At 28.2% G+C, this 15,055-nt stretch overlaps 2 protein-coding genes and 1 pseudogene across 4 annotated transcripts; all 3 read left to right on the top strand.

The window, feature by feature from the left end:
• Positions 1 to 2,068: 2,068 nt before the first annotated feature.
• Positions 2,069 to 2,783, top strand: LOC111282662 (uncharacterized). Its single transcript, XM_022870856.2, has one exon. It carries the CDS (start codon positions 2,126 to 2,128, stop codon positions 2,498 to 2,500), a length of 375 nt encoding a protein of 124 aa, XP_022726591.2. The 5' UTR covers positions 2,069 to 2,125; the 3' UTR covers positions 2,501 to 2,783.
• A 992-nt stretch (positions 2,784 to 3,775) lies between these two features.
• Positions 3,776 to 6,212, top strand: LOC111282824 (uncharacterized). Of its 2 annotated transcripts, XM_022871084.2 has the most exons (3): positions 3,776 to 4,102; positions 4,191 to 5,555; positions 5,940 to 6,212. In XM_022871084.2, exon 2 carries the CDS (start codon positions 4,291 to 4,293, stop codon positions 5,545 to 5,547), a length of 1,257 nt encoding a protein of 418 aa, XP_022726819.1. In that variant the 5' UTR covers positions 3,776 to 4,102; positions 4,191 to 4,290; the 3' UTR covers positions 5,548 to 5,555; positions 5,940 to 6,212. The 2 variants fall into 2 exon arrangements, with proteins under 2 accessions (XP_022726819.1, XP_022726818.1); XM_022871083.2 differs by lacking the exon at positions 5,940 to 6,212 and having other exon boundaries at positions 4,191 to 5,816.
• Positions 6,213 to 12,720: 6,508 nt separating this feature from the next.
• LOC111283014 (peptidyl-prolyl cis-trans isomerase FKBP12-like) lies at positions 12,721 to 15,018 on the top strand (annotated as a pseudogene). The gene is made up of 5 exons (XR_016342296.1): positions 12,721 to 12,808; positions 13,053 to 13,086; positions 13,184 to 13,245; positions 14,214 to 14,266; positions 14,765 to 15,018. The product of XR_016342296.1 is annotated as a peptidyl-prolyl cis-trans isomerase FKBP12-like (transcript).
• Positions 15,019 to 15,055: the final 37 nt, after the last annotated feature.

The following is a 15,055-nucleotide window of genomic DNA, read 5'->3' as shown; positions in this document are numbered from 1 at the left end:
TCAAGATTTTGTGATAAAAAATGAATTTAAAAAATCTATGTACCCAAAAAGAAAAGTATATCCAAAAGCTTGGATCTAATTCTGAGATTTATTTTTTCCTGCAATATCAAACTTTGATTCAACATAGGGCAATGACTAAAAACTCCCAAGATTTTTTTCGATGAGGATGAAAGATAAATGCAAGAAAATCAGATAAATCAGTTAAACTTTTGATACCATATTCAATGTAATACTACTGATATGCATATCCATTAGTGTACCAAAAACGAACCTCCATTGAACTTTAATATAGTATTACATAAGTTAATTCCAGAAGACAGTTACTCAGAATTTGTTGAATTCTCCTTGGTTTCTTCATGTATATCAGCCTTATTGTATAGGTGTTCTTTGATTGCTTCATTTATTTGTGTAAAATGTTACTTATATACAGTTTTCTTTGTTTGTAGCATGGTTGGCCTTGCTTTCTTGGGATAAATAAAATAGTCATTTATCCCCAAAAAATTTTAAATTTGAACAAAATTTTATTTTTTAACTGGCATTATTATTTCACTGTGAATTTTTTAAATTCTACAAGTGAAAATATTGTCATGTGTTTTTTATTATATTAATTTTTTATTTTTAATATATCCTAAAAAATATGTGATAATCATCAGATGGAATTTAAAAATTCTATTGATAAAAATAAACAACTTTTGTTGTCTTTAATAAAGGCAGAATAAATTAATGGTGAAAATTTTAACTCCATGTCTGAGTTTAAATGGTTGAATTGTATCTATTTAGATTATATTAAAAAAATAAATTATTAAATTATTAAATAAATACATGACAATAGTATAAACTTAATTTTGAAATAAAATTTTTTTTTTAATGTTTTTGTATAAAAATAATAATTTTTTTATTAAATGGTAATTCATGAGATTTAATTTATTGTAAGTCATAATCGGAACATATGTACATATTTTTTCTTATTTGCATGAATTGTAAAATAATAGTAATTGAGCATTTTTGTAAATTTTCAAATTTTTAGGTGTTTATTTGATCAAAAATTGATTGGTTAATTAAAAATAATTTACTAGTCAATGAAAAATAAGATTGTTTTTTTGAAAATTATCTTATAAATTTAAAAAAAAGAAGACATTTTTTGAAAAAAAGATATCTATAAGTATAACTATTTATTAATACATTTTAGCATAATTTTACTTCTAAATAATATTATATTGATAAATAAATAATATAATGTTACAATATATTAATAATTAATATTATATGAATAAATAATATACAATTAATAAATATATTAATAAATAATATTATTATATATTAGTAAATAATATTATAATATATTAATAAATAATATTATATTAATGAATAATATAAAGAATAATAAATAATTTTATTTTAAGTATTTTTATATTAACATAATATTTTAATATTAAATATTATTATTAAAATATAATATTTTTTAATATTAATAATTTTAATAATAAATATTTTTTAATATTTTAATAGTTATATTAATATTATTAGATAAAAATATAAATTTTTTAAAAACCAACTAACAACCAAAAAATATTTTTTATTAATTCATCCAAATAATAAAAAATTTCTTTAAATTCAAAAAATATAAATATTTTTAAAAATTATTTTTTACAAAACAAACGGAATAAAAAAAAACATATTATCTCGCCTTCTATCCTTTGACCTATTGACTATAGCCTTCTATCCCTTGATTTAGTCGCTAAAAGGCTTTGTGTAAAGCATGTAGACATGATTTTTTTAAGGCAACGTGTTTTTTTTTTAAGGGCTTTGTTAAAAAAAAACTGTGATCTCATCATCTTATAGCTTATGAGGTGGCTTAGTTAGACTAAAATTAGATCACCAACCGATTAGATCAACTAGGAGTTTGATGTCGTAATTCATTGGCCCAAATCAAAAAGTAGTACTCAACCAACAAATGTAGTTTTTGTCAATGAAAGATGGATGAGAAGGTAAGCTAACTACAAGAATAGAAACAAAAAATGGAGTCCATGTTTCCCTGGCTATAAAATACCCAAGACTACCCCTGATTTTCCCCATGTAAACCTTCAACTCTCCCACTTGTTCTTCAACCTTTGCTTACTGTAAAATGGCCTCTTCCAACATTTTCATTTTAGCTCTCTTCATTGCATTGTCATTTTCGAGCATCGAGGTTGGCCTAGCAGCTCGGCGTCTTCAGCAATTACCACCCATGCCTCCAATCCCAAGTTTGCCAACAATACCACCATTGCCTACTATCCGAAATCTACCACAGCCCACACTTCCAACCTTGCCAACCACTCAACCATCTTTGCCTAACCCTGCCGGCACATTACTTCCTCCACTTCCCAGCTTGCCCAACTTGCCTACTGCCCCAAAGGTGACTCTGCCTCCATTGCCAAGCATGCCTTCGATCCCCACAATCCCAACTACAATTCCCTCTCTTCCTTTCTTGTCTCCACCTCCCGCTCCCTCTAGCCCTTGAATTCATCCATTTCATTGCGCGCAGTTTGATTCCTAATAATTATGTTATGGTTCTTGTGTCCCTGAGAATGGACTCTGCTCACATTCTCTGCTTCAGTCTTTCTTGTTTGTCATCATGTTGCTTACAATTTAAATTATTTGAAAAAGAAGAAAACAAAAAAAAAGACGATATGTTTTCACTGTTAGTGCTTTTAAGTTCAAGGGGAATTTCCTCATTATATATTTGCTGTATGTTCAATTTCATTTTAAATGAATAATAAAGTGTGGTATTTATATTTTTTTAATACCGGCAATATATTTGTTCTTAAACTTAAAAAAAAAAATTTTTAAAAAAAAACTTGGAATGAAAAAAATGGATGATAAGGTGAACGACAAAGGAGAACAAGTTTTTTTTTTTTTTTAAAGAAAAATGAGTTGATTGTGCTCTCACGAATTTAATATTATTATATATCTCTAATCCTTATCCAAATTTTATTTTTTATATGGATGATTATTCTACATTAATATATATTTATTCCTTTTAAATTATGTTAATAATCACATTTTTAAAAAAATTATATTTTTATTATCTTGAAGGTAAATAATATGAATAATCCTAAAATTTTTAGTCACATTTTAATTTGATCTCCAAGTTTCATGCTGATATTTAATTGTTAAAATATTTATCATTTTGATTATTTTATCCGTAAAATCATTTATTATAACAATATATGTCAGTGATATGGTATGAATTACACATAATCACTTATGCCATATCATTGGTAAGAATTACAAACAAACATGGTGCTATTTTTTAACGCCATGCGTGCGTCCATTTATGCCATCTCATCATTCATGTGAGCTTCTTTATTTTATTTTATTTTTTTGTCATTATGCCATGTAGATATCAATTATCTCTAATTTATTCGTCAGTTAAATTAATTAAATTTTTATATAATTTTAAAAATTTATGATTATATTTATTATAAATAAAATATTACAAATTTATTCCTTCAAAAACATATTTTAAATTTATTTGCATATAATAAAAAATTAAAAACTTAATTTCATTTTGCACGAAGACATACGTATACGAATATTAAGCATTCAAGATTACATGAAGTTAGTAACACTGCTCCCACACGGCATGAAAAACAACCTCAACTAGGCCAAATTAAGGTTTCACAAGGGAGAATTAGTTGCAACTCACAACTCATTAATCCTATGTTTATTTTTATGTTCTTACTTGTAATTTAACTTTTGCCTTTTATATAAGCGTCTCTTTCTTTCTCTCCCCACGCAAAACCAAAATAAAAAATAAAAAATCTACCCCCTCATCTCTGTTCCTCTTGTACTAATTTCTTCTCTGAATTTTGGTTCGGTTTGGTTAGGTTTCGGATGATCAATGGTAAGAAGACGTAAATCTGGGACATTCTGGACCTGCATTTATCTGATCTGATATTGGTAAAGAGAGAAGAAGAGCACAAAGAAGAGGGAGAGGGGAGGGGAGATTCAGGAGTAGGGTGACCATGGAGATAGAGAGGTTTAGGTCGTTGTTTCTCCTCTGGTGCAGAATCAGAACCTCACGTGTTGCTCTTGTGGGTGGAAACCACACCGCTGCTAGGTTTTGCTCTCGATAAAATAACTTCCTTTCTCCACTGTTTTGGTTTTGTCTCTGTGTTTTTGTTTCACCAATCTCTTGGGTTTTGCAGCACCCTCTTGCCATCTGAGGTACCCTTCGGCCAATTTGGCGAAATTTAGCGAAATTAAGCTCGTTTGGCTTCGTTTCAGATATCGATCCGGCCATTTGACATGGAGATGGGAGGTGGGTATCGACCCCAAACCCACAACAACAATCAGATCAATCATTTGCAAGGTCCAAGGATTTCATTAAATCCTGATACCCTTTTGGTTATTAAGCTTCCGGATCCAAGGGTCTTGCTTGTTTTGTCACGTTCGCTGTTTTTGGCAATGCTGATTATCACATTGCCTTGGATTAGGTTCTTTTTAAAGGGACCTTCAGGTTCGGTTTTTAATGCCATTGATTTTCATCATAATTCTGGTTCTATCAGTTTGAATTATTGGAATTTGCTTTGGCAAGATTTTGTTAACGAGGGTCTTATAAAAAAAGGCCATAAAGCTCTTATTTTGAACTCTGCCATCGAAGGCGTGGCTGATGGATGTTCCAGGTTCGTGAACAATGATGAGATTGATGTAGTGTTGGAGCCTGATTTGGAACGACAAAGTTCTTTACCAGATGAGGGGTTTGATTTTGTATTCGTGTCTGGCTCTCTTGATTCCAAGTTTGTTGATCGTGTTGTGAAGATTGGTGGTGTTATTGCTATGCAATTGGGTGATGACATCTCAAGCAGTTATCAAAAGCAGTCAGATTACAGAATTGTATATCTTAAGAAATATAGTTCAACCATTGTAGCAATGAAGAAACTTGGTTCAAACAACCATTTGTTGGATTCCTCAGGAAAGCGAAGGCTTTGTCAGCTCACATTGGAGGCTAAGAAAGCGGCATTGAAAGGTTTAGAAGATGTTTTATTTGAGCCACCGAGAAGAGCCTTGGTTAAATCACATGTTTACTTGAAGAAAATCAATTTTCTTCCTGATCTGTTAGGGGATTCTCTAGAGCACTACCCCCGTAGAGTTTTCATTAATGTGGGGTCTCCTGAGGAGAAGAATGTTGTAATGAAATGGTTTGACAAAAACTATCCAAAGAGGAATCAAGAATTTGAGGTTTACAGTTTGGAAAGGGGATTATCTGGAGGAAAGGCAAGAAGAGAGACTCCTCGGATTGATGTTTCGGATTGGTTGATGAAAAATGCAAGAAAAGAGGAGTATGTTGTGATGAAGGCAGAAGCAGAAGTGGTGGAAGAGATAATAGAGAGGAGGGCAATCGGTTTGGTGGATGAACTGTTTTTGGAGTGCAACAACCAATGGGAAGATGGAGGGAAGAAGAAGAAGAAGAAAAAAAAGAGCAAGAGGGCTTATTGGGAATGCTTAGCTTTATATGGAAGGCTGAGGGATGAGGGAGTTGCAGTACATCAATGGTGGGAATGAGAACTAAGGTATGCACATGCTACAATCTACATCCTTTTGGGTGATGTTTGTTGTAATATTTAGAGTCCATGTGGGGGAGTTTACATGTGATTTCTCCAAATAAAAGCATTTTATTCCTTAGTACTAGTAGTAGTCTGGTTTCTTTATCCAGGTGTTGATTTTCATGTTGATTGTCGAATCTTTTGATGTTTCTTTTTGTTCTTTTAACTTTATGTAAATAAAGATGCAGTATTCAAAGATTTAAGTATTGATCTTTTACTATTTCTTTATGAGATTTTGGTATTCTTGATATCTAAATCATTAGGTATATTATCACATATCTTCTATAGTCTTTTTCTTTTCTTTTTTCTAATCCCAGATGCTTCATTGTCTGGTCTACTCCTTAATTGCAGGCATACAATATGGTCATAGTAGGATTTGGATTCTCATTACAATTAAAGAAATGAAAGTAAAGATGGCTTTGAAGTGAGTTGATAGGACCCGGATTGGGTTTTTTATAGTGTTAGAAAATGTTTAATGAAAAAAGTTGGCTTCTGGGTTTGGTGAGTTTGCTTGCTTCCATGAATGGCCAGTAATTCTTCAACGAAAGTTGAGTTGAATGAAGAAGGATTGGTACTTTCCTCATTTACTACAGTTTTTAATAGCTTGAAATATTGTTGTATTCACTACTTGAGTTTAACCTAGCTAGTTAGTTAAATTCAGCGACGGGTCAAAACTTTTTTGGAAAATTTAAGGCAACTGCCACTTTCACTTCTCCATTAAAATGTTGCAAATTATGGTTGTCTTTGTCGAAATGTCCCAGTTCTCGTCAATACCATGATTAAACCACAGGACATTTGTAGACACAAGCTAGGATCATCTACCCATAACTGTCACAAGTCTCACAAACATGATGATCAGTGATGAATGGTTTCATGATTTAAATCATAAACATAATGATCATCTACCTCAACATTGATTCTTGTTTTTTCCTTTTGTTTTGCTTGTATCATTCATTTTGGGACGTGGCTAGAGAAGGCAATCTAACCCGAAATCGGTGGGTTCCGACCAGACCCGATCTTTTAGGGTCATTTTAAAAAAAAAAAAAAAATCGGGTATCGGGTTGGTCGGGTAATACAAAAAAAAGTCGGTTTAGCTCATCAAATTTTTTTATTATTAAGTAATTACTTTATTTAATTTTAAAATATTCATATAAAATATTTTTATTTTAATAATCAATTTGGATTGAGCAAAAGGTTCGATTAAAAATCTTTAAAATCAAATTATTTTTAGAGTAATGGATTTGATATAATCTCAAATATAGATAGACTAATAGAGGTAAATCAAATAAATTAATTGAATCGATAATCTAATTAATGCGGCATTTTAATCCTCATAAGCTGTAATGTACTTGTGTCCAATTTTGTTTTTATATTCTTCGGTATAAAGTAAATTAAATTAAATTATAAAATCCTCACAACAAACAAAAGTTAAAAACATTAATATGCTCTAAATAAAATGCTTAAAAAACACTAGAATGTTTCAACACACATAATTAAACATACACTATGAGCAGTTTTTAATTAAAAATTTTATTTATTTTTAGGATAATGTTTATTTGATAGATTTACATGATAATGCTTTATATTGGATTATAGAAATTTTAAACGTGATATGATAATTCGATTTAAAAATAATAAATTTCAAACTTTTGACAAAAATTATATATGAGTTTAGAAAAAAGCAAAAATTTTATTCATTTTGATATGCTTATAGACATTTTATTTTGTTTCGTGTTTAAATTTTCAAAAATACTTTTGATGAGGTATTGATTTTTTATATTACTAGGATCAACCTTTAGTCTAAGCTTAAAAGTTCAATTTTTTTTATTATTTTAAGTTTTTTATTATTTATTTTCATTTGTCTTTATGGTTTATTTATCTTCATTAATTATTTTTATTTACTAATTTATTTCTTATATATCTTTATCTATTTCTTAATTATCTTTACTTTGTTTTTTTTTTTTTTTTTTTAAATAAAAAAGAGTCGACAGAAGTGTGAGTGAAGTTGAATTCTTGAGAGGATAGGAATTCATTCAATTCAAGGGTTATGGATGTAAATGAACAAAGTTTTCAATGAATTATTTGTAAACATGTTTGATTTTTCTATTTGTTTATATTCATTTATTACGCTTAATAAATGATTTTAAATAGTATTTTTATATTCGTTTTTTAAATGAATCTACGAGCATAAATTTGTTTGGTTCATTTATGTTCATGAACAAGCTCATTTAAAGTTTATTTAACCTTATTCATTTGTTGTTCATTTGTTGCTTGTTTATAATAATATTAATAAAATTATATTTTTATCTTTTATTATAATCTTATTTTAAGGTTCGTTTATATTTGTTTGGATTCATTTATATTTGTTTAGAATTTATTTATTTAAATTTATTTGATTATGATTTTGTTTATTGTTAATGAACATGTTCGTTTATATATATTAGTAAACATGTTCATTTAATATTCACAAACGAGCTCATTTAACTTAATTAAATTAAATACGAATCGAACGAGATTATCCTACTATTTAAACAAACCTAGCTCGAACAAATAGAGCAATTTTCTTATTGAATGCAAATCGAACCCAAACACCTCTAAAAATAAATGAACATACCACAAACATACATTCGTTTGTTTATATTCGATTCGTTTATAGCCTTATTAATAGTTTTGTACCTAGACTAATATCTTTATTAGATACATAATATATTGATTAAATCTAAGTAGTTTGATTTTGAAAAAACTGGGTGAGAAAGGGGATGAAATTCTAAAGTTATTTTAAAGATAATTTTTAAAATAATCTTTGATTGAATTAGAGCTCTTATCAAGTTGGGATTAGACTCTTATAAATATTCTACAAATTTACACAATCAACACACAACAATCATTGAAAAAAATTTAAGAGAAAAAAAGTTTTAAGCAGTTCAAGTTCAAATTTTAGGCTTTTTCCAAATTTTGATGATTTTTGGATGAGATTCTCAAACTCTGACAAGATGTTCAGATTATGGTAACATTTTTCAGCAAGCAGTAAAGTTCTCGACAAGAATTCTAACAATACTTTCAAATTCCAACAACGATTTTCAATTTCCCTAAGCATCAACCCAGTTTGACTTGACCTAAGTGTCAACCTAATTACAGATCCAACCTATAGCACCAGGATCTAGCAACCTACATCTCAGATGCTTCGACCTAAATCGTGTATCAAGTTGTTAAGCCATAATTTGTTTATTCAGTCGAGCTGTTGTCAAGTCCAAACCAAGCCGTTGACTCTTTTTTTTGGGTAATTTATATTTTATTTTGTTTTTTAATTTATATTATGTAAATTTTATTCATTCATGTTGCTTAAATTAAGTTTTGTTAAAAATATTTTAAATAAATCCATCAATCTTATCAAACTATTAAAGGATTTTTGTGAGTTTAAAATATTTTTCATATTATGAATCTTGCCAACTATTGGAGGATTTCATAAGAAATTTAAATAAAAATTATTTTCAAATTAATCCTATCAAATTATTGGAGGATTTAAATCTCTAAATTAAATTATTGAAGGATTTACATCTCTAAATTAAGTGTTACCAAAACTATTGGAGGACTTATTGAATTTTCTTGAAAAATATTTTTCAATCCTATTAAACTATTAGAATATTTAAATCTCGAGTTAAATCTTACAAATTATTAGAAGATTTAATAACTCTTTTTAAAAATTTACGAAAATGTTTTTAAATAAAAAAATTCATCCAAATTATTAGGAGATGTGTATCAAAATAAAATCTTACTAAACTATTGGATGATTTTATTGATTATTTTCAAAAGTAATTAATTCATGAAAAAATACATTAATAAATCCGACAATGGAACTTTTTCAAAGTGGGACACTAGTCTTTATGAATATTCTTGAGGTGAAAAAATTATCTTAAATTGATATCAAACTATTGGAGTAATTTTAAAATTAATTTTTAATAATTAAATTATTTGATAAATTAAAAATATGTTTTAAGTCTTGGATAGTACATGTTATCAAATTCTTGAACTTAGTTTTGGTTTCATGGACTAAAATTTATCTTTTAAAGATATATGAGTCAAATTTGAGATTTTTTTAAAAAATGAGACAGATTCAATTAGATAATCAATCGCATCTAAAAAAAGTAGTAATGATTTCATAAATTATGTCTAACAATAAATCTACAAATTTATACGTTATTAAAATGCTAATATAAATTATTTAAAATAATTTTTGTATTCTATATATATTTGCGACAAAATAAACACAATAATAATGCACGAATTAATGAATGCTAACCATTTCCTCGGATTTTTTTTTTCTTTTATAGCTACAGGCTTCTCGAATATGTACACATATATACTAATGTCACGTTTTATGCATTACTGCAGGTGATTTTTGTTAAATTATTTTAACATTGAAATGTAAGAAAACAAATTAAAGTACAAAAACAAATCATAATTTTTAAATTGATAAAGCAAGAAATTATATTCAAATAAGTATTATAATAAGGAAAAGTTTGGTGTATTATTAACTTTTAGTTTACCTTATTCCTTTTTTTTTTTTTTTTAATTAGAGATTCTTCGGGGAATAACTTGAAAGCAATGTAACTTGTTTTTGAGTCAGGTAAGCTATCATCAGCATGATTTGATTAATGTGTATTTATACTATTTAATTAATATGTTAAATTTAAATTACATTAAACACCAAGAACATTTATCCATAATTAATGGAATTCATAAATGATTAAGTTTATATTCATTTATTTTGGATTTAATTCATAATTAATAATAAATATGAATTTAGACTTAAAATTTTAAATGATACAAAAAATAGAGTATATTTATCTATAATTAATTTAGTTTATGAATAACATAGATTTATGAATCTCTAAATTCATAAATAGTTCAAGTACAAATTAATGTTACAGAAAATATTATTAGGTAAACCTAGATGACATGTAAAAAAAATTTGACATAGCAATTAAAAAGACCAAACGAGATGAAAATAAATTGACATGACAACGTTCATGTGTTACAAAGATAGATAAAAGGGATAAAAAAATTTATCTATGTTAGATATATTATATTATTTAAGTTTTTATGAATGCTTTTAATTTTAAGAAATTTTTTTTTGAATTTTAAGAAAATTTTTGAATTTTTATTAAATTTTTAAGATTTTTTGATTTTTTAAGTTTCATATATTTTGTAATTTTTATAATTTTAAAAATATTTCATCTTTTTTTAATTTTTAATATATATTTTAAATATTTTAGATTTTTTAATTTTAAATTTTTTTTTGAATTTTTTAGAATTTTAAAATGTTTTTTTGAAATTTTCATTTAATTGTTGATGTCACAATTAATGATATGACATCGATTGAACTTTTTAACACGTATCAATATCTTATTAGATGTTCATGCCTTATAAGTAAATGGACTAACAACGTTGTCTAAAGCACTAAAATCATGATGAAATAAAAGTTTAAGTACTAAATTGATAAGAGATGAACTATTTACATCCTCACTTCCTCTCTTCACCCCACTACTATTAATACCCATTCTTATTCTCTTCACACCCCAAACCAAATACTAATTTACTAAAAACCCCAAATACCTTATACCCTTTTTCTTTTTCTTCGTTGTAAACCCTAAACCCTTGAGGGATTAAGTCCAAAATCAAGCTCCAATCACTCATTTGATGTTAGATAATTTAAAATCATAGGTAAATCATTTTTTCTATTTTTTGTTTGATTTTGTGTTTAATTTCAAAAGATTTAAGATTTTAAGTTTAAGAGTACAATTTGGGGTAGCAATTTGATCATTTCAAAAATAAAATTTTGAAAATTGTTGAATGTTTCTAAAAATGCATGTCTGAAAACTTCTTCAGTGTACTGAAATTTCATTTTTGGAATCCTTTAAAAGCTTCCAAATATCCACTCTCGAAAACTTTTTAAGAAATTTTGAAAGTGTATCGGAAAATTTATTTCTAATATTTCTTAATGGTTTCTTGACACTCATTTTAGAAATCTTTCAAAAACTTTCAAAAATAGATTTCTAATACATAATAACCTTCGCCCATCAATAAAGATCAAATAATTTTTCAGTATACTAAAATTAACCTCATTATGTCATTAGTAAATTGATAAATCTACCAATAGGAATCTTTAATCTTTCAACCATCAAGCATTATCTATTCAATAATGTTTGTACCATTTTGCAATTCTGACAAATATATATATATATATAGACACACACACACAGACACACAAAAGGAATTGCTAAGTGTGAAGAGATGCTTAGGTAATTTGGCTGTTGCACCATATGCGATAGAGTATGACTGTCTCATCGCACATGGTGCAGTAATCACTTGCACAAGTGCTTTTCACAATGAGCGATTCTTTTCAAATACATATTTGTTAAAATTGATAAAATGTTTCGAACGTTATTAATCGGACAGTGCTTGGTCGAAATTTTAAAAGTTTCTACTGCTGGAATTAAACATAACATATTTTGGAAAAATCATTATAGACCTATTTGAAGATTACAACAAGAGATATCTGATATTCTCATGACAGACATTAATCAAAGAGATCACAACAAATAAATTAAAATAAAAAATTACTTCTGAAAATACATTTTAAGATAATTGGAATGCTTTTTGAAAATGCATTTTTTTTATAATTATAATATTTTTCAAAAATAAATTTTTGATATAATTAAGAAGTTTTCAAAAATAAATTTTTGGTATATTAAAAAAAATTTTAAAAATTTATTTTCAATAACTTATTGAAAATGGGCGTAAAAAACAAAAAAAAATTAATTAACAGTATTTAAGTAATTTTTTTATTGATTATTTTTTTGGGATGTATTGAGAATTTTTTTGATGTACAAATAATTCCCTCAATTGATAATTTTATTTATTTAGTTAAAATATATAATACAACATTATTTTTATATTTAACCCCTAATGTTTATATCTCGTAAAGATAGACAACATGGGATAATATTTGTATATATATATATATATATATATAGATATATTACATTTGACAGCTTAATTATAAGCAAGAAAAGCAGCCGACAATAGAAATGAGACCCTACGAAAATTCCGTCGATCATTAAAGTTGAAAATGGTAGTAGAGAAGCAAGTCCTCAGGCCCGGAACCGGTCCCTAACCCACCCCCGGTCAGACCGTCACGGTTCACTGCACTGGCTACGGTAACTATTTTCTTTCTCCATTTTCTTTCTTACTACTATCAATTTCACACTTTTCACTGTAGCCGAAAAAACCTGGTTCGTATTTTTCCAATCATCAATATTTACTTCTTTAATCAAGGGGTTTTTTTCCCTAAAAGACCAATTTTGATTAAAAATTTGCTTTTTTTTTTTTGGGTGTTATTAACACGATAATTTTTTGTTTCTATGTTTGAGGGTGTGAACTGTACTTTTATTTTTGGTGCAGGGAAAAATGGTGATCTGTCTGAGAAGTTCTGGAGGTAAGCAGCGGTTTCAACCAGAATCACAACTTGGGTCTTTTTGTACATCTTTATTTCCATTGAATTATTAATTATTTCTCTGTTTGTGTCATTTTAGCACCAAGGATAAAGGACAGCAACCTTTCTCTTTCCAAATTGGCAAGGGTTATGTCATAAAAGGTAGCAAAATTTTAATTGCTTGCTTTTTGGTCTCTAGTATCTACTTTGTTGAATCCCATACCAATATCCTACAAGTTTTGATGGTATTTTTTTTATTAAAGAAGAAAATTATTTCTTGTCCTGATTTTTTTTTTTTTTTTTGGTATTTTAATCTATGAATGTGAATGTATTGGTTTTGAAGTGCCTGGGAAAGTTTGACGTATCAAAATCCTAAATTTGAATAATGATTGTGTTCTAGTAGAACTTGTTTTTTTATAACACCTCCTATTTTGTTTGACTGCTTTTCAACTGAAATAAAGCTGAACTCAATTTTTCTCAAGGCTTTTATTGTTCTTTGTTGGAATATACTGCAGTTATGTTGAGAGGAAGTACAATGTCATAGAATATGCTTACCTCTTTAGTTCTGATAGATCCAAGTGTATTCTTTCTTGTTGAACATCATACCGATTGACGTTTGGAATTGAGGAAGTTTCATGGTTTTCTACCCATTAAGATGCGTAGTTATTAGATGACTGACCTTACACCTTTTCTACTCTCTATGCTTATATGAGGAGAGAATCATGCTACTTGGTTAAGAAAGGTAAATCTGTGTCATGCAATTTGAGACCATAACCTGATGATCTATAAACCACTCAACTTTATAGGCTAGCGGTATACCCATTTCATATCAGAAGAGGTGGTCTCAAGTTGCAATTGTGTGAAGGCAAATGCTATCTAACAGGATAGGACTATAGTATGCCATGTAGCTTGAACTCATTATCGATTGAAAAAGGAAAAAAAAAAAAGAAGGAAAACTTGATGCTTTTTGAAACTTAGATTTGTGCATTACTTCTTGCAATGACTGCCATGATAGGCATAGCATCTCTCTTTCTTTTTCCATTGTGCATTTATATACTTTCCACTCCTTATTGTGCAGTGCATGATACCTCATTTGGTAAAAATTTATTGTTCTGTTCAACCTTTTGTAGGAAGGGATGAAGGTGTGATGGGAATGCTAGTGGGAGAAGTTGCTCGTCTTTGGGTACTATTTTACTGAATCCTAAATTCATTACTAGTTTACTTAATTGTACTACAATTACATTTTGAAACTTAAAATTGAAATTTTTAGATTAATGCCATGAATGATGAAAGATATGTTAGAGGAGTTATTGAACCGCACGGTACAAGTTTTTGTGGTTTTCTCCTTTTCCTTTTAAGAAAAGAATGTGTGTACCTCTCTCTGTATGTATTTTGATATCTCAGCTATGACATCTTAAATTTCTGATATATATGTTGCATTTGTTGGCAATGCATTAGCATTGCGGGAGTTTTTCAAAACATTCAAGAAATCAATGCCTTGTAGAAATTAGAAATATTTGTTCCTTTTACAAAAAAGAGTTTTTTATTCACCCCTGTTCTTTCATTGGTGTTTTATCTACACTTGTATCTTCTCCCTTGTTACTCCAAACAGAAAACCATTTTTAGTTGATACCTGCATGATTTCATGCAGCTTCTGATGGGCCTTTTTGGATGTTTGCAGTGCTCTCCAGACTATGCTTATGGTGCTGGTGGATTTCCAGCATGGGAATACGGCCTCACTCAGTTCTTGATTTTGAGATTGAAGTCCTAAGCTTGCAGTGAGTACTAAGCAGTCGGTGATTGTCGAAAGAACATGTACCCTGAATAACTTACCTGCCATGAACAAATATGGATATCATCGGGTAGCATGTATGAATATTAACGAATATCTGTATGAGCATCTAATTTATGCATGACAAAGCTATTTAGTGGTGACTTTTATTTTCTAATATAAGCTGCAAACCCCACTGCG

Source organism: Durio zibethinus, chromosome 5 (assembly GCF_047325235.1).
Source record: "Durio zibethinus cultivar Kanyao isolate XHJ-2024 chromosome 5, ASM4732523v1, whole genome shotgun sequence".
In the NCBI taxonomy this organism is placed as follows: domain Eukaryota; kingdom Viridiplantae; phylum Streptophyta; class Magnoliopsida; order Malvales; family Malvaceae; genus Durio; species Durio zibethinus.
This window is presented reverse-complemented; position numbering and strand designations above follow the sequence as displayed.